Source organism: Prionailurus viverrinus, chromosome F1 (assembly GCF_022837055.1).
Source record: "Prionailurus viverrinus isolate Anna chromosome F1, UM_Priviv_1.0, whole genome shotgun sequence".
Lineage (NCBI taxonomy): Eukaryota > Metazoa > Chordata > Mammalia > Carnivora > Felidae > Prionailurus > Prionailurus viverrinus.
Window position 1 is genome coordinate 38089665 of NC_062577.1, and position 21084 is coordinate 38110748.

At 52.3% G+C, this 21084-nt stretch overlaps 1 protein-coding gene across 9 annotated transcripts in view; it reads left to right on the top strand.

The window, feature by feature from the left end:
- NAV1 (neuron navigator 1) overlaps positions 1 to 21084 on the top strand; it is a 247903-nt gene that overhangs the window by 138543 nt on the left and 88276 nt on the right. For all 9 annotated transcript variants that reach the window (XM_047839770.1, XM_047839775.1, XM_047839776.1 and 6 more), the window contains 2 exons: positions 13377 to 13479; positions 18593 to 18958. In XM_047839770.1, the coding sequence (XP_047695726.1) occupies positions 13377 to 13479; positions 18593 to 18958 (469 nt within the window). The remainder of the gene's footprint in view (positions 1 to 13376; positions 13480 to 18592; positions 18959 to 21084) is intronic.

Below are 21084 nucleotides of genomic sequence, written 5' to 3' on the forward strand. Positions count from 1 at the left end.
TTGTCTCTTTCTCTCAAAATATCTTACTGTGCTGTGCTCACCCTTCTTCTTGGGATGATGGGAGATGATGAAATGTCTGTGTCGTGAGACGAAGCACAGGGAATGATGCAGGCACTGTGACCTACTGTGGACTGTGTGTCAGTGTTTAGCATCATGCCCAGCACATAGAAAACACTAAGTAAATATTTGTTTCCTTCCCCTTCCCCTCCTCCTCCTGCCTGGGAGAACACTGCCTGCTTTTTAATAACTCTTTAGCCAACCTTATTAAGTTTCACTGTAAGACTTCTCTGCCTTCTTAAGTGGAAATCTTAAAGCTAACCTTATTCCTTCTTGCTTTAGTGTGTGCCCAAGCCATGGGGGGAGTGCCTGGGCCTTTGTCCAAGCTTGGTCCTTTCGGTGGGTAGTGGGACCGTCCTGAAGGTGGGGAGACGTGTTGGTGGCAGATGGGCTGAGCCTGAAGGTCCCCAGTGGTAGGCGGCAGAGGGTTGAGGGATCGGTGACATAGAAGGCTTTTCCAGAAATGTGAGTCCTCCAGGGAGGCAGCCAGGCAGGGAGACAACAGCTCTTTGGTGTAGGAGCAGATGCTCTGTAGGCAGAGCCGAGGCTCAGGACGAAGGAAGTGTGAGCAGCCTTCTTAGGCAGAGAGACCTCCCCCTTGGGGGGCAGCCCTGCGTTGCTCACACCCTGTCCCCAACCTCCTCCCTGGAATCTCCTTAAAGCGTGACTGCTACCTCCTCCGGCCCCCAGCCCGGCTCTGAAATCAGCAAGCTGTGTCATCTTGACCAAGTCATTGCCACTCCGTCGGGCCTCAGTTTCTTCTTCTGTGAAACAACCTCCGAGGCTTCTGCCAGCTCTGTTGTCTCAGGAGTATTAGTGTCTACCCTTTTCTAGGCTTGTACAAGCAGGGGCTGACTATATTGGCACATATACAGACCGGCCATACCTCGTATCAGCAGCCCACATCTGCTCTTTCTCCGCCTGCACACTACCCCACCCCAAATCCACACCCCTCTCCCATTGCACTGTTCGAATCAGTGAGGGGAGCATGCCCTGGATTTGAGGTGTTGTGTGCAGATACAGAATGAATATGCCATGTCTCTGCCTTCCCAGAGGTCACGATCGAGTGGCGGGGGGGGGGGGGGGGGGGGAGGATATGAAATCTGAACAACAGCTCTGGGCGGTATGTGTCATTATTTCACTTTATAGGTAAGCGTACTGAGGCTCAGGGATGAAGTACCTTGCCCAAGGTCATAGGCTGATTGGTGGTAAAGCTGATTCTATGCCCGGTGGCCTCCTGCCATCCAACACTCAGAGTCAGTCCTTTCTCTCTTGTGGCTCAGCCTTGGCCTGGGCTACACCATTCCCGAATCAGGGGCTGGCTCTGTTGCCTGTGGTCAGACTCACTCCTTCCCTTCCTTTGGTTTCAGATCATTGGCCACCTCTGTCAGGAGCCCCTCCCTGATTTGCTGAGTCCAACCCCACTTCATCATGCACTTCATGCATCACCGGTGCACTGGTGATGCATGCATGGCCACAGCCGTGCATGCCAGCCTTCTAGCTGTGGCCTCCCAGAGGGCAGGCCCTGCGGGGATGGCTCAGGTGGACACCGGCAGCTCCTGGGGTCAGTAGGTGCTTCCAAAGCAGTGGTAGTCTATCCATTCAACTTGTCCTCTCGCTAAAGTGCAGCCACTCCCGGGGGAGTCAGGTGGGGCACATAGCTGCAGAGGGAACTGCCAGGTCTAGGTGGGGGAACTCGGGAAGGTCCGTAGCCTGGAGTTCTGATACAGGCAGAGGCACGATGGGGGTGGGTCTCCCATCAGAAGAGCAGTAACTTCAGAGACAGTGCCTCTTGTCGCTTGGCCATTGGTAGGTCCTGGGAAAGGAAGTGATGTCAGGGGCACCTGGGTGGCTCAGGTGGTTAGGCGTCCAACTTCAGCTCAGGTCATGATCTCACGGTTCGTGGGCTCACGCCCCGCATCAGACTGTGCACGGACAGCATGGAGCCTGCTTGGGATTCTCTCTCTCTCTCTCTCTCTCTCTCTCTGCCCCTCTCCCAATCGTGCTTTCTCTCTCTCTCAAAAATAAATAAATAAACTTAAAAAAAAAGGAAGTGAAGTCAAAGATCTGGGGAGCTAAGTGACAGGAGCACATAGCCAAAGCACGCCTTCACCTTTGCTGCTGGCTGCCTTCCGCCACTAACTCAGATCAGTGCTCTGGCAAGTCTCTGTCTGACCTGCTCTGGTCTCCAGCGTCAGGGCACATGAACCTCAAGATGGGCCCCATCTGTAGAATGGAGATGCCAGACTTGAGAGTTCCATCAAGGGCAAACACCTTCTAGAAACAGCTGGTGATGTGAGTCCAGTCCAAGCCCAGTGGGCTGTAGCAGTGCTGTCCAATAGAACTTTCTGAGGTGATGGAAATGATCTCTCTCTGGGCTATAGGGCTTACGAGCCAGCTGTGATGAGGTGGCTAGTGCAACTGAGGAACTGAATTTTATTTTATTTTTTTAAGTTTATTTATTTGAGAGAGACAGACACAGGACAAGTGGGGGAGGGGCAGAGAGAGAGGGGGAGAGAGAGAGAGAGAGAGAGAGAGAGAGAATGAATCCCAATCAGGCTCTGTGCTACCAGCGCAGAGCCCGACACGGGGCTCGAACCCACGAAGTCCGCAAGATCGTGACCTGAGCAGAAACCAAGAGCCTGACGGTTAACGACTGAACCACCCGGGCTTCCCCTGAATTTTAAATTTTATTTAATTTTAATTAATTTAAACATAAAATATGCTCAACATCATCAGTCATTAGGGAAACGCAAATTAAATGTATGGTGAGATACCACTTCGCACCCATTTGGGTGACCATAATAGTAAGAAAAAAAAAAGATGAAACGGAAAGTCATATGTGTTGGGGAGTATGTGAAGAGATAAAAACCCTCGCACCTGGGGGGAATGCGCAGTGGGGCAGCCACTTTGATTTTTTGGTTTTTGTTGTAGTTGTTGCTTTTTATAGTTTATTTATTCATTTTGAGGAAGAGAGAGAGAGCACGCGTGCTAGTTGAGAGAGCAAGAGAGAGGGAGAGAGAGAGAGAGAGAGAGGGAGAGAGGGAGAGGGAGAATCCCAAGCAGTCTCCATGCTGTCAGCACAGTGCCCCCATGTGGAGCTCGATCTCATGAATCATGAGATCTTGGCGGGAGCCAAAATCAAGAGTCAGACACTTAACTGACTGAGCCACCTAGGCGCCTTTTAAGATTTTATTTTTAAGTAATCTCTACACCCAACATGGGGTTCACACTCACAACCCCTAGATCAAGAGTCGCACGCTCCACCAGCTGAACCAGCCAGGTGCCACAAGGACAGCCACTTTGGAAAACAGCCTGGTAGTTCCTCAAGAACGTGAACCATAGAATGACTGTATGACCCAGTGTTGCACTCCTGGGCATATATCCAAGACAAAGGAAAATGTATGTCCACATAAAGACTTATATATGAATGCTCATAGTAGCTTTATGCATACAATAGGCAAAAAGTGCGAATGGCCCAAATGCCCATCAAATGATGAATGGATAAGTAAAATAAGGTCTATCCAAGCAGTAGAAAACTGTTCAGCCATGAGAAGATATGAAGTAGTGATACATGATACAGCGTGAATGAACATTGACAACATTGCACTAAGTAGCCAGCCATTAGCAATCACTCTCCACTCTCCCCTTGCCCCAGCCCCTGACAGCCACCAATATTCATGATTATAAGAAATGTCCAGAATTGGCCAGTCTGTACAGACGCAAAATAGAGACAGGTGGTTGCCAGGGACCGGGCAAGGGGAGGGTGGTGAGTGATTGCTAATGGGTATAGAGGTCCTTTCGGGGGGGTGGGGGGGGTGATAAAAACATTCTGGAATTAGATAGTGGTGATGGTTGTACAACTTTTGCAAATGAATTAAGAACCATTGAATTGTACTTTAAAAGGGTGATTGTTATGTAATGTGAATGAGACATCTGTGTATCTGCCTAGATGTCCATTTGTGGCTAGTGGCTACAATATTGTACAGTACAGCTCTAGAATCAGACTATCTGGGTCCAATTCTGGCTTCGCCATTTACTGCTGTATCACCTTAAGCAGCATACTTAACCTCTCTGGGCTTCGGTTTTCTCAACAGTAGAACTGGGGTAATAGCTGGACTGCCTCAGAGGGTCGTCACGAAGACTAAATGGGCTGATGTACCTCCAGCTTCTAGACCAGTGCCTGGCACGCGGTGCTGTAGGAGAGTTCTCCAATACTGATATTACTAATTCACAATCAGAAATCTCTGGACACCTTTCAGCTGTTGTGCATGCCTGGGCCCAGCCCCCAGCCCTTTCCCGTGCCTCCTCTCCCCTCCTCGCTTTGCCTGCAGGCAATCTCTCTGCTGTGTAAACTGTGGCTGTAACAACCACTCCCGGCTCCCCGGCAGCAGCAACGTCACTGGAGCTGGGTGTCACATGTAGGGTCTGGGCAGCATCACTAATGGAAAACATTGCCAGTAAATCTCGAGGTCCACTGGGCAGGAGAGGCAGGGCCTGTCAGGGAAGGGGGGACCACGTCTCCTGCGGAGGCAGGCGGTTCATTTTCTGCAGGAGGCCTTCCCTCCCAGCTGAGCCTGGAGCCCAGGTCTTTAAATGAGAGAAGATTGAATATAGTTGAGAATCCTCTCTCTTGATCCTATAACCTAACATGCGGAGGGACGTGGGGGCGGGGAAGGGAAGAGGACAGGATTAGGAAACCAGCACCCCTTCCCCACAGGGCTCTATCCAGGCAGGCTGTCACTCCTGCTCCCGCAGCCCTCGCCGCTGACTGCCCTCCGCAGTGCTTACCTAAGGCAATTATCTGGTGCTAGGTATGAGGAAGTGGCTGTGGCGGCATTGCTCTCTCCCTTGGAGCTTTAATGCTCACTCTCCAAGTTCACATCCAAAGACTGTACCTGCTCACCAGCTGAGCAAGGCTGAGCTGGCCTGGCCCCGGGCAGCCTTGTGGGGCTGCTCTCTGGCTCGCTTCCTCCCTCCCGCTCACTACAGAGAGAGGCTGCCACTCTCCCCCCAGAAAGGGCCAAGCTGGGCATGGTGGGGGTGTAGGGGGGGTGACTCATCTCCTTCCTCATCAGGCAAGCTTCCTGCCTCAGGGACATTGCAGAGGTGCAGAGCGAGACCTCCAGAGCACAGATCGGAACCCTTATCCACTTCCCACTGGCAACGCTATGTAGGCCAGCTGGAGTCTCTCTCTGAGACTTTGGCCCTGGATCTGAGCTTGCCAAGTGGAACCCAGAGATCCCCGGAACCCCTCCCCCCACCACCACCCCCATGCCCAGGGCCAGTTGACTCCCCTCAGAAGCCAAGCACTGCTCACTCTCCCCATGAGCAAGACAGGGCCCCCCAAAGTAGGTGCTGCAAACACTTGGCTCTTCTTCAAGGATGATAGTCGGGGGAAGGATGCCAGCCCCGGGAGTGCAGAGCCTGGGAGGAAAGGAGGTGTGCTAAGCAGAATGCAGAGGGAAGAGGACCCTTCTAGTAGCTGCTTGCAAGCCTGAGAGCAAGACAGCTGCCCGTGTTGCAGCACTGCGGCAGCAGCAAGGCCAAGGCCGGCTGAGGACCGGCAGCGCCCCCTTGTGGCCCTCCTCAGCAGCAGCGAACCTGGCAGGGGCTGGACTGTGGCTGGCATCCTGGGAGGAGCAGGACATAAATGCCTCCTGGAGATGGAGCAATGGGCTTTCCCGGAGAACAGTGGGTGTGTGCCCAGGTGCCCAGGGAGTAGACTTGGTCTGAAGGCCCAGGACACAGCCCAGTGGCCTGGCATCGGGAAATCAGCCCCCATTTTGTGATAGACATACTGTTCTGGTGGTGTGCACCAAGATGTCAGAATTTCTCAAAATGTGACTTCCTGTATCACATCGTCCACACTGGGGGCATGCAAAGATGTGGATTCCTGGCCCCCTCTCAGCCTGTTAAATCATAATCTCCAGGGGTGACACTCTTACACTTAATCTTTAACACATTCTGGGAGAAAAGATGCTTGTGTGGGGTTCACAAGATGCTTGTGGGGGGTTCACAAGATGCTGGGAGAAAAGATGCTTGTGTGGGGTTCACTACAGAGCTGTAGGGCCGGGTAGTCAGAGTTGGTTAGAGGCCGTGGGTAACCCCTACACCAACTCCCTTATTTTATATGTAGGGAAACTGAGGCCCAAAGAAGGGAAGTCATTTACCCAAGACCTCACAGCTAATTAGCGTGTGCCCTCAGAAAGGGCAAGCCAGAAGTCTGCCTGCTGCCTTCCTCCCCAACACCCCCTGCCTCACCCTTCCTCTTAGCCCAGTGCCCAGTGGAGACACATTGCCAAGGCTCTCTGACCCATGCCTTGTGACTCAATCAAAATGGAAACACTAGGTGATCTGGAGACACCTGCCTGGCAGTCCCGGGCCAGGAGTGACCACGCTTGCCCCTGTCTCTGGCCCCAGGTTTTGCTTCCATCTCCTGGTTTTCCCTTCCTTGCCTCACATCCATGTGGCCAATGTGTTATTTCTTTAGTCCTGGCTCTTTCTAGCCATTTTGCCCCGTGCAGCACCTAGTTGTAGGGCCATGTACACTTGGCTCAGTTCAGTTCACATGCTGGTTAGAAGGGTTCAGGATTCTCTGGGGCAAGGATGAAGTGCCCCCAGAGCTCCTCTAGGGAGCAGGAGCACTCAACAACCAGATGTGTGTCATTTGTCATGCTGCAGGATTCTGTGACAACCACCTCTGACAATATTGTGACGTACGTGGGGGGATAAGTGAAATGACAGAATTGGTAACAGAACAAATCATCCCCCGCCTGCATACTCCATGGATGGAGGTGCCTCTTGCATGGAGGCCCACCCAGTGTTCTTTCTAGGGCCTCTGGGGTCATCAGAAGGTGAGGACAGGGGTGGCGGGAGGAGATGGGATTGTAGGGAGAAGTCTCTTGCTCTGCCTGAACTCGGGGGAGTTCGGTGCTGGGTCACCCACCGGTTTCAGTGCCTGCTCAAGGCCACCCCGCAGGACTGAACCCTCCAAGACTCCTTCCAAGATAGCAGTCAATCCAGTGCAAGGTTGCTGGCTGCAAGAACCATGTAGTGCAACCTCTGAGCAGTGGGTTGAGACCTGGCAGACGAAGGATGGCCCTGAGGTGGGCCTTCATCACCTGCCATGGATGGACTTTGAAGGTGCGTGTCCTTGAGTAGAGGAGAAAAATAAAAGTGATTCCACCTCCCAAAGCTATTTGACTCATTGGAAACACAAAATGTCATCCACAAATACTAGTTGTGATGTGGTAAAACACAAAAATCTCCCAGGTCATTTAGTCTAGCCTGGATATCTAAGTGGATCTATTCCAGAACATTCCAAACCGTAATTTACATTTCGATCACCCCCTCTGGTGACACATGTCCTTGCCTCTCACTCCTAGCCCACAGCCCAGGGAGAAGATACAGTGCTCAGGTACAAAGAGCCCCGGGCCAAGAACGCACCTGCCCTGACGTTCGCAACCTGGGTGACTCTGGACAAGTCTTACCCCTCTCTGGGCCCGAGTGATGTGTTGTTTTCCCCCCATCTATAAAGTGAGAGGGCAGATGATTCTTCCGAGCTCTGAAATGCCATTGCTTGAAAACGTTCTTCCTCTTGAGTCGCCTCCATTTCTCCTGCTGTTTCTCACTGAGCCCAGCCACTCACAGCAAAAGCCAGTGCAGAAGTCAGACACGAACCCAGTCCTCTGCCCTGGGCTAAACTACTAATGTGGTTTCTGAAACACTGGTGGAAGTAATTAAGATTTCAACAGTGAGTTTACTTAATCGTCAGCTAATAATTAAAATTGTACCGCACCTGGGTAAATTTGACTGCTGGGTGATGGATCCCCTGGCATCCCTCCTCCTCCTCCCTGCACCTCCCTAGATCTGGTGGGGTTATTACCCAGCATTGGAGGCCCCCATTCATTACTACATCAGATTTCAGACTGGTGGCCAGAGAAGGCCGCTGAGACCCAGCATCTCCCATGGCTGAGACGGGCTCCAGGGGAGCGGGAGTTGAAGATGTAACATAGCTACGGTGCAGGGCTGTCATCGGGCCTGATGACTCAGGGACAGCGTTTTGTTGCCACATCATCCGCTGCCTGCCTCCAAGTATGAGGGCCTCCCCCAGCCAGAGCAAGGGCCCAGAGGAGGCAGGAGGGTTCACCTGAGCCGCGGGGACAGCACCACCCACCTGCAAATGGAAGGACCAAGAACTCAGCTGCAGCCCCAGTGGGAGCGTGTGCCCTTTGCTCACCTGCCCCCTTTACACCTTCTGACAAATACTGTGTGCCAAGCACTTTACGTGCAGAGCGCTTTACGTGAATTAGCACTTTCACTCTCATAGCAACCCTCCCAGGGAGGCACCCCTATTCTCCCAGCTTTACAGAGGGGAGAACTGCAGCAAGCTGGGATGCCCTGTTCAAGGTCAGACCCGCTGGGAAAGCACAGTGCAGGATCTGAACTCCAGTCTTTCTGACTCTAAGGGCTATATTCTTGCTACTACACCACCCTGTCTGTTCTTGCCCCAGTGTCTCCATTTCTTGGAGTCTCGTTCAAGTTCATAGCCTTGCCTTCTTGGGGAAGCTTGTTTTCCTGATTTACCATCACACGCACAGTGCCTCCTCCCGGTGCGCCATCCCTTCTCCAGATAAACGACCCCTGTGCAACTGTTTTCATCTCTTGCCTTCCTCACCTACAATGGAAGACAGACAGGTGCACATAAATCTCTCCGTGCGGGGGCGCCTGGGTGGCGCAGTCGGTTAAGCGTCCGACTTCAGCCAGGTCACGATCTCGCGGTCTGCGAGTTCGAGCCCCGCGTGAGGCTCTGGGCTGATGGCTCAGAGCCTGGAGCCTGTTTCCGATTCTGTGTCTCCCTCTCTCTCTGCCCCTCCCCCGTTCATGCTCTGTCTCTCTCTGTCCCAAAAATAAATAAACGTTGAAAAAAAAAATTAAAAAAAAAAATCTCTCCGTGCGAATGTCTGCAGAATTGCAGACCTGCACGTGTGTGATTCGAATGTGAGGGTTCCCACAAACTGCTGGCCGGACCACAAGTAGGTTGTGTGTGTGTGTGTGTGTGTGTGTGTGTGTGTGTATCTCGAGGCCCCGTATTGCAGTGGAAGGAACAGGAGCTTTGGAGTCAGACAAACAGGGAAAGCACTCAGGTTCATGCCCGCCGTGAGGTAAGCATTCGGCAACTGGCATTACGTGCATTTGCGTGTGCGTGCACCTATGTGTCAGGTTTATTTGACTACCGGTGCTTTGGCCCAAAGACTCATGACAAACTGTGCACTCTGGTCTTGTATAAGAGGCAGCAGTGTGTAGAAACACCATCCTACCCTGCAATGCCCAGTGCATGCTGGGAGGGTGATGTTGTTTGTGGCAGCTGTGAGTTACCATGGTGATGGCTGGGTTGGGGGAGACTGTTGCTCTCTCCTGAGCCAGAGGAGTGCACACACTCTTTTTGCAGGGAAAGGCTTGGAGCAGCGGCCCAGGACAACCTCATGAGCTCCCCTCGTAGACCTCCTTGTCAACCCAGAGCTGCAGGAGCCCTGCGTGGCCTTTGTCCAACCCTGCTTCACACACACACACACACACACACACACACACACACACACCATTCTTGCAGCAGGACCCTATTCTGTAGCAGCTAAGAGTGAGCATCCCAGACCCTTAGAGTAGGGCTGCAAGAGGTGCTCTGATCACAGTGTCCAAGGGAAGCGAAAGGGGTGTTCTGCTGGCCACACCATGGCCCTCAGCAAAAGCAGGACCCTAGCGGAGTTGACCTGAGAATGCCTTTTTCTCATCTGCACAAAAATGCCGCATAGGCTGGGAGTGTCCTGAGTGCATCCCACACAGAGGGACACTGAGGGGAGGAGAGGAGCTACCGGGCCCTCCCTCTCTGCCATGTCTGTACTCTATTGTGTCCCCTGTGCCTGCCCCACGCCCAGATCAAACATTTGACAAAGACACATGGAGGTGACCTCTGAGGCACCAAGACTTATCCAATAAAACAAGCCATCAAGCTTTGCGGTTATCATCACAAAATATAGTGTGTGCCTCAGATACCTTCCCCCCATCTCTGATCCTCATGGGAGATGGGGAGAAAGGGGTGAAGCCTCTTTATGGGATGGGGGTCAGAGGTGGATGGAGTGAAGGTCAGGAGTGAGCAAGGATGAGGGATGGGGTGGATTCTTCTTCTGCCAACCCAACTTTATTCATATTGTTAGATTGAATATGTCAAGATTTGCTTTGGGGTCATGGATATGAACATCAAGTTGCCCCCCAACCTAGGCAAAGTTTCTGCAGCCTCTTGAGCTCCAGAGGCCTTCCCTTTATGTGCACGTCAGTCCTTTCATCGTGGGGCTGCTGCTGTACCTCTAGGAAGGTATCCGTCACCCACAAATGCGGAGCACAGCCAGGCTTCTCAGGAGCCATCGTGAGCTGAGCCTTTGAGAAGTAGAGAGGTATGCCCAAGATGGCCACCAGGGGACAGTGCTGGGGCACGGAGGGAGCTTCAGGGTGTAGCCTCTGCAGGACCCATCCAGGCCTGGGAGCACATGGCAGGTCCAGGTCACCCTCCAACAAATCAGGTTCTAACCCGGACTCCTCCTGTATATGCCCCTAGCCTGCAGTGCAGGGAGACCTGATGCCAGATCTTCCATTAATATCTCTCTCTGACCTCCAGCTAGTTGCCCCTTCACCGGACCCCAGCCTCCCATCTCTCCTATGACCAGGTTGGATTGAGTCACTTCCAAGGACTCTTGTGGCTCTAATTTTTGGCAAGTCTGTGAGACTTTGGGGTATCCCCACCTTGCTCTACTGCTGTGGAAATGAGGTAGGGGGCTAGGGGCGCCTTTGAGGGAAGAGATACAGGGGAAGAAGGCACTGTGATCGGGGCAGTGAGAAGTAGGAAGTAGGAAAGGGTCTCCCTTTCTGTCACTACTAGAGCATTAAGATCCAGATTCACACACCCATACCCGCCATGCCCCAGGGCCTGGAGCATTAAGGAATACAGAGTGACCGTCCTGGGGCCATCTACGATGTGGATTAAATATTTTTCCTTTAAAAAAAAAAAAAAAGACAACTTCCTAAAGGGACATGTATCTATCCATTCTTTTTTAAATGTACTTGACAATTTTTTTGGTGGTAGCATCCATCTATTCTTCAAGTGTGCATTGAGCACCTACTATGTGCCATCACTGTGATTGAGAGTAATGGTGCAGAAATGCCCGGTGATACATAATGAGAAATGGCAGTTTCTTCCTGGGCTCAACTCTGCTCTGTCCTACGTGCTACGGTGTGTGTCCTTGGGCAGTTTCTTTCATCCTTTGGAGTCTCAGTTTTCCCATCTGTAAAATGGGGGTGGTAGCACACATCTCCCGTGAACGTAAGGATTCAGCTGGATGATATATGCACAGGGTTGGCACACACACAAGTCTCTGAGTAACTCTTGGTCACCTTCCTCTTTGAGACCGCACACCCCTTGGAGTTATGCATGCCTTTCCCTCACCTCTGCCAAACCCATAGAAAGAATTGCCCTGGCCCAGAAACCCACATCTTGGCGCAATGTTCTTGGTCCCCACACAGGCATTTGGGAACCAAGCATCAAAAATATACATATACACATTCTGATCCTGTCTGTGTTCCATGCCAAGCCATCGGTTAAAGCCATGGAGCAGCTCACAAGGTGACATTGCCAGGATAAATAGGCATTGGCAACCTCAGAAGTGACGACAAGGCTGGGGACGGAGCTCAGAGCATGGAGGCCTGCCATTTGTCCCTTCTTACCATCAGCATGGAGGGTGGATACATGATGTTGACCCTGAGTGATCCTACCAGCAGCTGCAGCGGCCTCCCATAGGCTCCCCTAGGTAGAGGAGAGGAGAGATACTTGGGTCTGGATGTGGAGCTGGTTCTCAGAAAAGGTGCCGCCTGGTTTCCTACCCACCCTCCCCAGCCTCCCCTCGGCTGACAAGACGGAGCAGCTGTCTACCAGCCAGCCTGAGCTCATTCCTGGGGGAAGAAGTGCCTCCTGAAGGGATTCAGAAACATTCCCCTTGGCAGCAAAAGGAATCTCATACCCATGCTGAGTCTGTGGGTCGGGAAGGGATCGAGAGGGCAGTTTGACCAGGAGAGGACTGTGGAGGGTTTGGAGGGAAAAGGGAAGTAGCCTGAGAATGAGGATTCTTGGGTTTTCTCCATTGCTTTGCCATCATCTCTCTGTAGGTCTTTGACTCTCCATACGTTGTCTTTCAGGGAAGCATTGGGGGATTTGCTTCCATTCAGTGACTTTGGATCCCAAAGTCCAAGACAAACCATGGGACAGGGACAGGACCTCTTCACTTTGGTGTCCTCAGGGACTGCACAAAGTATGTGTTTGATGAAGATTTACTGGATGGATTGATAGAAGGATGGAGAAAGTTCTTTGAGTTCTTCATGCTCGGCACCCCTTGGTCTTTTGAATGTTATTTTCACCCTGGAAAGGAGATGGGATAAATTTGTTTGTTCTTTGTAGATTCTTCTCATCTGTCCGTGTTAATATTCTGCCTGGAAACCAAGGTTAGATAAAATGACCCCTGGTCATTTAGGATCCTGAGGGTGGCGGCCACACCCATACATCCTCCCCACTCGGGATTGCACCGTTGTCTGGGGTCTGAGTTGCCCAGAGTTCAGTCCACGCTCTTGGGAATGACTGCCCATGCCCTCCAGCTGCCTCACTTGTAGACAAGCACTCTATCTGCACTGGCTCTCCTGGACCCCATAGAACAACTCCAGACATTCCCCGTCAGTGCTCGGGGCTCCAGGAGTGGGATATGCTGAAGCTGGCTCGTCTCAGCTCCCCAGAGCCAATTAGTAGCATCTCTTCCTAACCCTGCAGTCAGTGACATCACGTTGGTAGCTTAAAAGGGCCACGGGAGGAGTATTTACACCACAGATATTGGCAAACGCTCCAAGTCAGGGCGTCCCGGCCTCCAAGAGCCAATTGTTAAACAACACATCACTGGAGATGGGGTTTCAGGCAGATGTTTCACGTGACCTCAACCATGGGAACCTTGCCCAGGACCTCAGCTGTGAGAAGCAGGGCCTCCCCAAAGTGAAGCCAGCAGAAGCCATTCCTCAGGGGGTCTGGGAGGAGTGCACAACACAGAAGGCCCCATGCCTACAGCCCCCTTCTGGGGTCGAGACATCAGGTGGTCAAGGGCATGTGCCCAGGGTGACCAGCACAGCATGGGGAGTGGTGTCCCGGGGACATGATCAGTCTCCACTCCGTGACACCCTCAGCTCTCAGCAGCAACTTTTCCATTCACCCAACTGCGCTTTTCTCCCTCCAGACCCAGAGTCCCAGAGAAAGAGGACAGTGCAGAACGTCCTGGATCTTCGACAGAACCTGGAAGAGACCATGTCCAGCCTGCGAGGGTCCCAGGTGACTCACAGGTAAGTCCAAGCTGCGGAGGGGGCCGTGCCCCCCGCTGCTGTCTCTGTCTCCCACTCTGGAGGGCAGGGCTTCGGAGCGCCGTGGCACAGCGCGGCAGGAGCAGAGAATCGGCCGTCTTGGCGAGAGAAGCTTGGCTTGGCTGGCATCAGCTTGTGCTTGAGTGTGAGATTCATTGCAGGCAATGAATGTGAAAATCGCCAGAGTGGGGGATGGGAAGCGCAAGCCACCACATGACCCAGGGTGTGACCCGCGATGTCCACTTTCCCTCCTTGGGTGTCAGCCTCCTCATTTGCTGCAAATGCTGTCCCTTGCCTGTTCCGAAGCATCTGTTGTTAGAGGATTCTGGGATCCTGCCTGTCCCAGCTTCCGGCGTCTTGTCAATCTTCTGTCAGGTGCCCTCTTGCCTCTTCAGACAGTGGCTGAGGGAGGCCTGGGTGCCCGGCCTCCATGTCATTCAGATCCATGCCATGGGGTGTGTCCCTCCACCCCACCCTGTAGAGACCTTGCTGCCTCCAGCGGCGCGGGGCACTTATCCCTCCCGTGGAACCTCTTCCTGGAGTGGCATGCTGGCCACAGCCTCTGCCATGACTCAGAATTTCCCCCCACTGCCTCCTTGGGCTGCCCAGATGAGCTCATGCTGTCAGCTCCAAGGGGGATAGAGGGCCAGGCTACACTCTGGGGGTAGAAAGAAAGGGAGCAGATGGCCAGGATTGGGAAATCACGGGGGGTGTGGAGCAGGAAGGCTGAGAGGGATTAGGTGACCTCTCCAGTTGGACTGGAGATTGGTTCCTCCCCATCTCCTGGGGTTGGAAAATGAGAGCAAAGTTGGGACAGAAAGACAATAGGGTAGGGGCTTTTCTTAGCCTAAGTGTGTGGCCAAGTGGTAGCCAGACTAAATTTACATACCTCCAATGACAGGGAACTCATTACCTGCCAGTCATCTCAGTGTGCTGTGGGATTGCCATGACTAGGAAGTGGAACTGAAATCAGGCCTCAGCAACTTTTACCCATTGGCTCTAGTTCTTCTACTTAAGAACACCCCTCTCGCTCCCTCCACTCTTCTTCTGCCTAGTCCATCCTAGCCTTCATATTGGACATTCAGCTCTTTGTTCCCAGATAACTGAAATATTTTAAATGCTAAATCAAAGCCTCTACTCTATGGGGTTAGGCAAGCAGAACCCAGACTACTGAAAGGGATGTGGTCAGGACATCTGAGGAAAAGAGTGCAAGGTGGGGCTCCCAGAGGTTATATTTGACTCTATCCCTCAAAGCCCCGAACAGGACCAAGTGGCACAGGGGCCGGGCTCAGCTTGGCTCACCAGTTCAGGGACCCAGTGGATAAAATTTTGAACGTTCCTCCTTCCCCCATCCAGAGAAGTTGTTAGAACGGCTCTCAGCACCAAATCACATGCCAGCTCCATGCCAAAGAAGGCAGAAAGTGTTTCATTGCTGAGAGGGTCCCACCCCAAATGACTCAGCCACAGGGGAAGGCTAGAAGCAGCAGCTTCAGTGTCCCGGTGCCACTGACTCTAAGCAGCCAGCCAGTTAAGCAGGACAGCCTGACCTCTCTTTTTGCTTTCTGTTTGGGGTAGAGGAGAGTGAGGCTGAAAACCTTTTGCATAAAGCTGACTGGTTTGAGGGGGAGAACCTCAGGCCTCTGGCCTCCTCCCTTTATGGAAAAAAACAAAAAACCAAGAGCGCTGAAGCTGGTTTTGCTGTTTACTGTGGACCCAGAGCCACTTCCTGTCTTAGCCTTTGCTTTATATTATCCCTATTCCACACTTTGATAGCCAAAACAATGATTCCTTGAGTTTTTATGGCTCTTTTACTTTTTAAAGTGCTCTCCATCAATCAGCACTTCCCTCAGCCCTGGGAGTAGACAGGATATTTTCATATCCTCTGGGTTAGAGAAGCAGCAGGCGAGGCTGGGGAGAGGGGGGTCCCTTGCCAGAGTCACACAGGCTGATTAGGGTGGGTTCTGTGTCCAGCAGACTTAGAATTCATGCCAGGCACAGTGCTGGGCACCAAACCCCAGAACAAACACAGGCTTTATACTTGATGAGGAGCTTATCATCCAGTGAGTGCTTTCAGCAAGGTCATTTTCACTCTGGAACTTACAGGCTAACGCTAGATTCAATTCCTTTTTCAGAAATCTTTATTTCTGTCCTGCTTCCTCTATTTCTACTGGCTCGTTTCCCCAACAGGGAGAGTGTCTGGGTCAGGGGGCTGGGGCTGGAGAGGAAATGAAACTCTCTCTCTGCTCCAGGACTGCCGTTCTCCCAACCCCAGAGAGAGAGAGAGAGAGAGAGAGAGAGAGAGGGAAGGAGAGAGAGAGGCAAGACTGAAGGGCTGGATGCAGGGCTGGAAGTCAAGAACTGAAATTTTAAGCTAGAGTCCTCCCCCCACTGACTTAGAGATGTCTGGAGATGTGTTTGGGGGATAGAAAAGAGCAGTGAAATAGATGAAGAGGCACTTTGAGTGCACAGAGCTAAACAGGAGTAGGCCAGGAATAGAACTGAGGAGTCTATATGCTGAGCATGACCCACACTCCTCACTAATTGTATTACCATGGTGTAGACTGACTATGAAAACTGGCCGTCCTGGAGCTCTCCAGCACCATGTCACCATGGTCATCATCATCATCCCTTTCGTTCCCCTCCTCATCTCATTGTCACGGTCAGTTTGTTTTTATTAAACACTTACTGCGTGAGTCCCTGTACTGAGTCTTACGACAAGAGCCTCCCTGCTCTTCAACTCAACACATCTTGGGTTTGTTCCTCATCGATTTGTCCTTGTGCGTGTACCCAGTACATGCCAGGCCCTGTGCAAAGTGCAGCAACACAGCGGTGAGCAAGGCAGACAGAGTCACACAGGCCCACAGTCTCCTTCAGGGTACTTCCACTCTCTCTGAGGTCCGCGGTAATTAGAAACAGAAATAACGCAGCGTATGACAAAGCGCACATAGAACACAAAGGAGGGCCCAGAGGGGAGAAGCTGGGTGTGGACCAGGTCAGGAAGCCCCTGAAAGGGCCAGAATCAGCAGTCACCGATCGCCCTGCCCAGCCAGGGTTTCCCCAGCCTTGTCCACAGGACTTCTGTAGGGACCACCAGCATGCTCAGGTTCAAGGGTCATTTGGCTCCTCCTGTTCTTCTTTAATTTTTTTTATTTACATCCAAGTTCGTTAGCATATAGTGCAATAATGATTTCGGGAGTAGCATCTGGTAATTGATCCCCTACATATGACACCCGGTGCTCATCCCGACAAGTGTCCTCCTTAATGCCCCTTGCCCACTTAGCCCATCCCACCACCCACAAGCCCTCCAGCAACCCTCAGTTTGCTCTCCGTATTTAAGAGTCTCTTGTTTTGTCCCCCTCTCTGTTTTTGTATTATTTTTGCTTCCCTTCCCTTATGTTCCTCAGTTTTGTATCTTAAATTCCACATATGAGTCAAGTCGTATGATATTTTTCTTTGACTAATTTCGCTTAGCATGATACACTCTAGTTCCATCCCCGTAGCTGCAAATGGCAAGATTTCATTCTTTCTGATTGCCAAGTAATACTCCATTGTATATATATACCACATCTTCTTTATCCGTTCATCCATCGATGGACATTTGGGCTCTTTCCATACTTTGGCTACTGTTGATAGTGCTGCTATAAACATTGGGGTGCATGTGTCCCTTCGAAACAGCACACCTGTATCCCTTGGATAAATACCTAGTAGTGCAATTGCTGAATGTAGGGTAGTTCTATTTTTAATTTTTTGGGCTCCTCCTATTCTGTTGATCAAAAAATAACCCCTTGTTTTCTCAGGGTTGGTAGAGACAGTTTGGGAGGATCTTCTTTTTTTCCAGGAACTTTACAAAAGTTCATTCATACCTCATTCATACCTTAACCCCTGAAGTGGCTAAGAAATAGATGTGCTCACGGAGTGAAGATTCCTGTGCTTTGTGTAACCCATGTCCAGCCACAGACTGCCTTAGCTGCCTGGCTTTCTCGGCCTAAAGATCCTATTTTGGTTAACTCAGCCCTGCATGGTTTTAGCTAGGCCGAGCCGCTGAGACCTTACCTATGGTTGATTTGGGCCGGGCTGGGCGGGATTATCAGTTAGTCTCTGTCTGAACCCAAATCTAGGCCACCTCTCCAAGCAGATCCCAACTGGCCTTTCTCTCTGCAGCCACCGTGGTCCCTGAGGGAGAAAGGCAGCTCCTTGTCCAGCTCCCATACCCCCTCACGTTATCCCGCAAAACCTGGGCATGCTTCCCTGGCCTGGCCTAGCAGGGCTCGCGGCGTGGGACGCTCTTGTCCATTTCCGTATGTTCTCTCCTCTTTCCAGTTAAGGCTGCTTCTGTTCTCTGGTGAGGTTCTGCTTCTGTCTCCTCATGGCCCAGACCTTTGGCTGGGCCTAGTCTTACTGGGAACCAGACACATATCTCAGGTTGCCAAAGCTTTTCCACACCCTCTGTACCCTACTCCAGACTTGGCCATCTCTGGTTTGGAAATCAACTTGCTCCCAGCTCGTTAATAGAGAGGAGGTGATAGACATGCCCTGAACAAATGAATGATCAAGGCCTTTTAAGCTCAAGGTGACCAGATTATCCCACTTCCCCCAAGAGATCTCAGTGGACCCTTTCCATTTATTGAGCAACTTCTATATACCAGGCACTGTGTTAGGCATTTACATATGTGATCCTTACAACTGTATGGAGTAGCTATAGTATCTCCATTTTACAGATGAGGAAATGGTGGCTTAGCAAGGTTGATTACTTCACCTCCAGCTCACTTACAAATAAATGGCAGAAAAGGATTAAAATCCAGCTCATATTACAAAATCTGTGCCCTTAGCAGTGTACGTAATTGGTTCCCTCACACTTCAAATCCCTTTCCTCCGACAACCTCAGGTAACATATAACAGGGGCGCCGTACCCAATGAAAGGCCTCCTGGAGAAGGTGGAGCCCATCTGGACAGGTGCAGAGGAGGCGGGAGGGCACGGGAAGGGAGAAGGGTCGCTGCGGTGCGGTCTGCGCGGGCAGGGCACAGAGCGGCCCTGCCGGAATGAAAACCAGTGCCCTTCTGCCCTCTGCCCTTCTGCCCTCTGCCCTCTGCCCAGCTCCCTGGAGATGACCTGCTACGACAGTGACGACGCCAACCCTCGCAGTGTGTCCAGCCTCTCCAGCCGCTCGTCCCCTCTGTCCTGGCGCTATGGCCAGTCCAGCCCGCGGCTGCAGGCTGGGGACGCGCCCTCGGTGGGCGGGGGCTGCCGCTCCGAGGGGCCGCCTGCCTGGTACATGCACGGGGAGCGGGCCCACTACTCGCACACCATGCCCATGCGCAGCCCGAGCAAGCTCAGCCACATCTCCCGCCTGGAGCTGGTCGAGTCCCTGGACTCGGACGAGGTGGACCTCAAGTCCGGCTACATGAGCGACAGCGACCTCATGGGCAAGACCATGACGGAAGACGACGACATCACTACCGGGTAAGGTCTCTTGCGCAGCTGGGCAAGGGGACTAGAGAGGGCAGGGGGACGACCGGTGGAACGGGATTCCTTGAGGCGAGCGGGACTCATGACAGGAGTTTGGGTAGCCGAGCTGTGACGGGAGACAGCCGGGCAGGGCCTTCGTACACTGGTTGTGGCCGCCCCTGAAATTTGAGGTGGTTTATACCAAGCTTCGGTGCGGTGGGTGGGGCCGCCACCTGAAGAGCTGATTGGTTAATGGAGAGGCCTCCCTCTCATTGGCCCGTGGGGCTGTCGTTCTATGGTATGTCCCGCCCTCCTCCCTCGAACCCGGAAAAGGCAGGTAGGAAGGGCCCTGGGAAAGGGCGTCAGTGCCAATTCCGCCAACTCCGTGTGGACTTCGGACAACCTCATCTGCTATCCCACTTGGAAAAAGAGGATGATAGTACTACATCTGTCTGCCTCGGAGTCTAACAGGAAGAGAACACGAAAGCGCTCAGGGGAAAGCACTGCTGAGACAGAAAAGTGGTAGTGGTGGCTCTCCTTCCTTCGCCGGGGTTCCCGGCCCCTCTGGTCCGCGCCTTTCCCCGTGGCCCTCAGGTTCCACTCCTCTGGTTTCTTCCTCCGCAGACCTGCCAATCATGCAACTTCCTAGTTCCTATCCCGGTCTGTTAGTTTACTTACTTCCTGTGCTTTGCCCCACAGGGACCCTCATCTTCTCTTTTCTGCCCCAACTGGCAGGGTTGGGTTTGTGGAGCGACGCGGATGTAGGTGACAGCCTGGGAAGTGAGGGGGAGAAGATGGGAAGAAAGAAGTGGGGGGAGAGAGGGTGTAAACAGTCCTGGCCCAACTGTTCCAAGCCCTGAGACTAAAGAGCTGTAGTGGTTCTGGAACCTTCTCCAGAGCATCTTTCAGCTCCCTGCTACTTCCGCTCCTCCTTCTTGGTTTGCTGGGACTTTCCAAGGGACCACACAAGTAGCGACAACACCCCTTCCCCCTATCCCTCTCAGGGACTACCTCTTCCCAATAAAAATCCCAAACTGGAACAGAATGAAAAGTAGCCCCTCCTAGGAAAGGACTGAGAGCTGAGCGCCAGGCCATCCACTGTTCCTCACCCCTGGGGACAAACTTGGAGGGACTAGGCAGGGCCTGTCCAGCTGATGAGGCTGCTCTGGAGCAAAACAACTGACTCACGAATGAGACTGTTTACTGCCTCTTAAATCCCAGGGGCCGGCCGACCTCACGCTCAGATCCACCAGCTTGGAGCTGGGATCGGAGAAAAGCCGTCCAGCTCCTCCTGTGCTCAGAGGGCTTTGCTGGGCAGGAAGGAGAGCGAAGGTGTCTGTGCTCTGCACAGCCCCTGTGCCAGGAAGCTGCTTCTCTGAGGACATGTCCAATTCCTGCCCTCTGAGAGCTCCCAGTTGGATAGGGCAAAGGGAAGCACAACACCTGCAGGGCAAAGAGCTCTGAAAGTTCCTCTTATGGTGGAAGGACTAGAGCCCCAGCCGTCAGGGAGCTCCCAGACAGAGGGAGGTGGAGCCGTCCCCCAAGGTGCACACAATGGCCATGGCAGAAAATTCCCCAAACATCGGAAGGCATGAGACTCCTGACTTTGGGGAGATCCCAGTCTGAGGCAGGCCGCAGGATTTCCTAGCTGTGTGAGCTTGGGCGAGTTAACCTCTCCAGGCTTTAGTTTGTCTACCTGCTAAATGCAGATAATAGGACTTATCTCAGGATGGTTATAAGGGTTAAGTAGATAAATATATGTAAAATGTTTGGAATAATTCCTGGCTCATTCTAAATGCTCACTAAATGTTAGCTTTTTTTTTTTTTTTTTTTTTTTTTTTTTGCTATTATTACTGTTAATTGTTAAAATGCCATTGTGAAGGAGGAGAGGGGCTTTTGCACTCTAGAGTCCCAGACTTGCCCACAGGGAGTGTGCAGTCTTACCACAGTGCCACTCAGAATCAGCAACAAAGACAGATGTAGTGGCTGCTGGCCAATCCTGGGAACATAGATTTGAGGGGACGTGGAGGTAAAGGTATGGAATACTGGGCAGAGGAGGGCCAGGAAAAATGTCCTTAATCCACCCTCTAGCACCCTTTCTTTATCCCTTTCCTCTGGACAGTGTGCATGCCCCTAAGTCA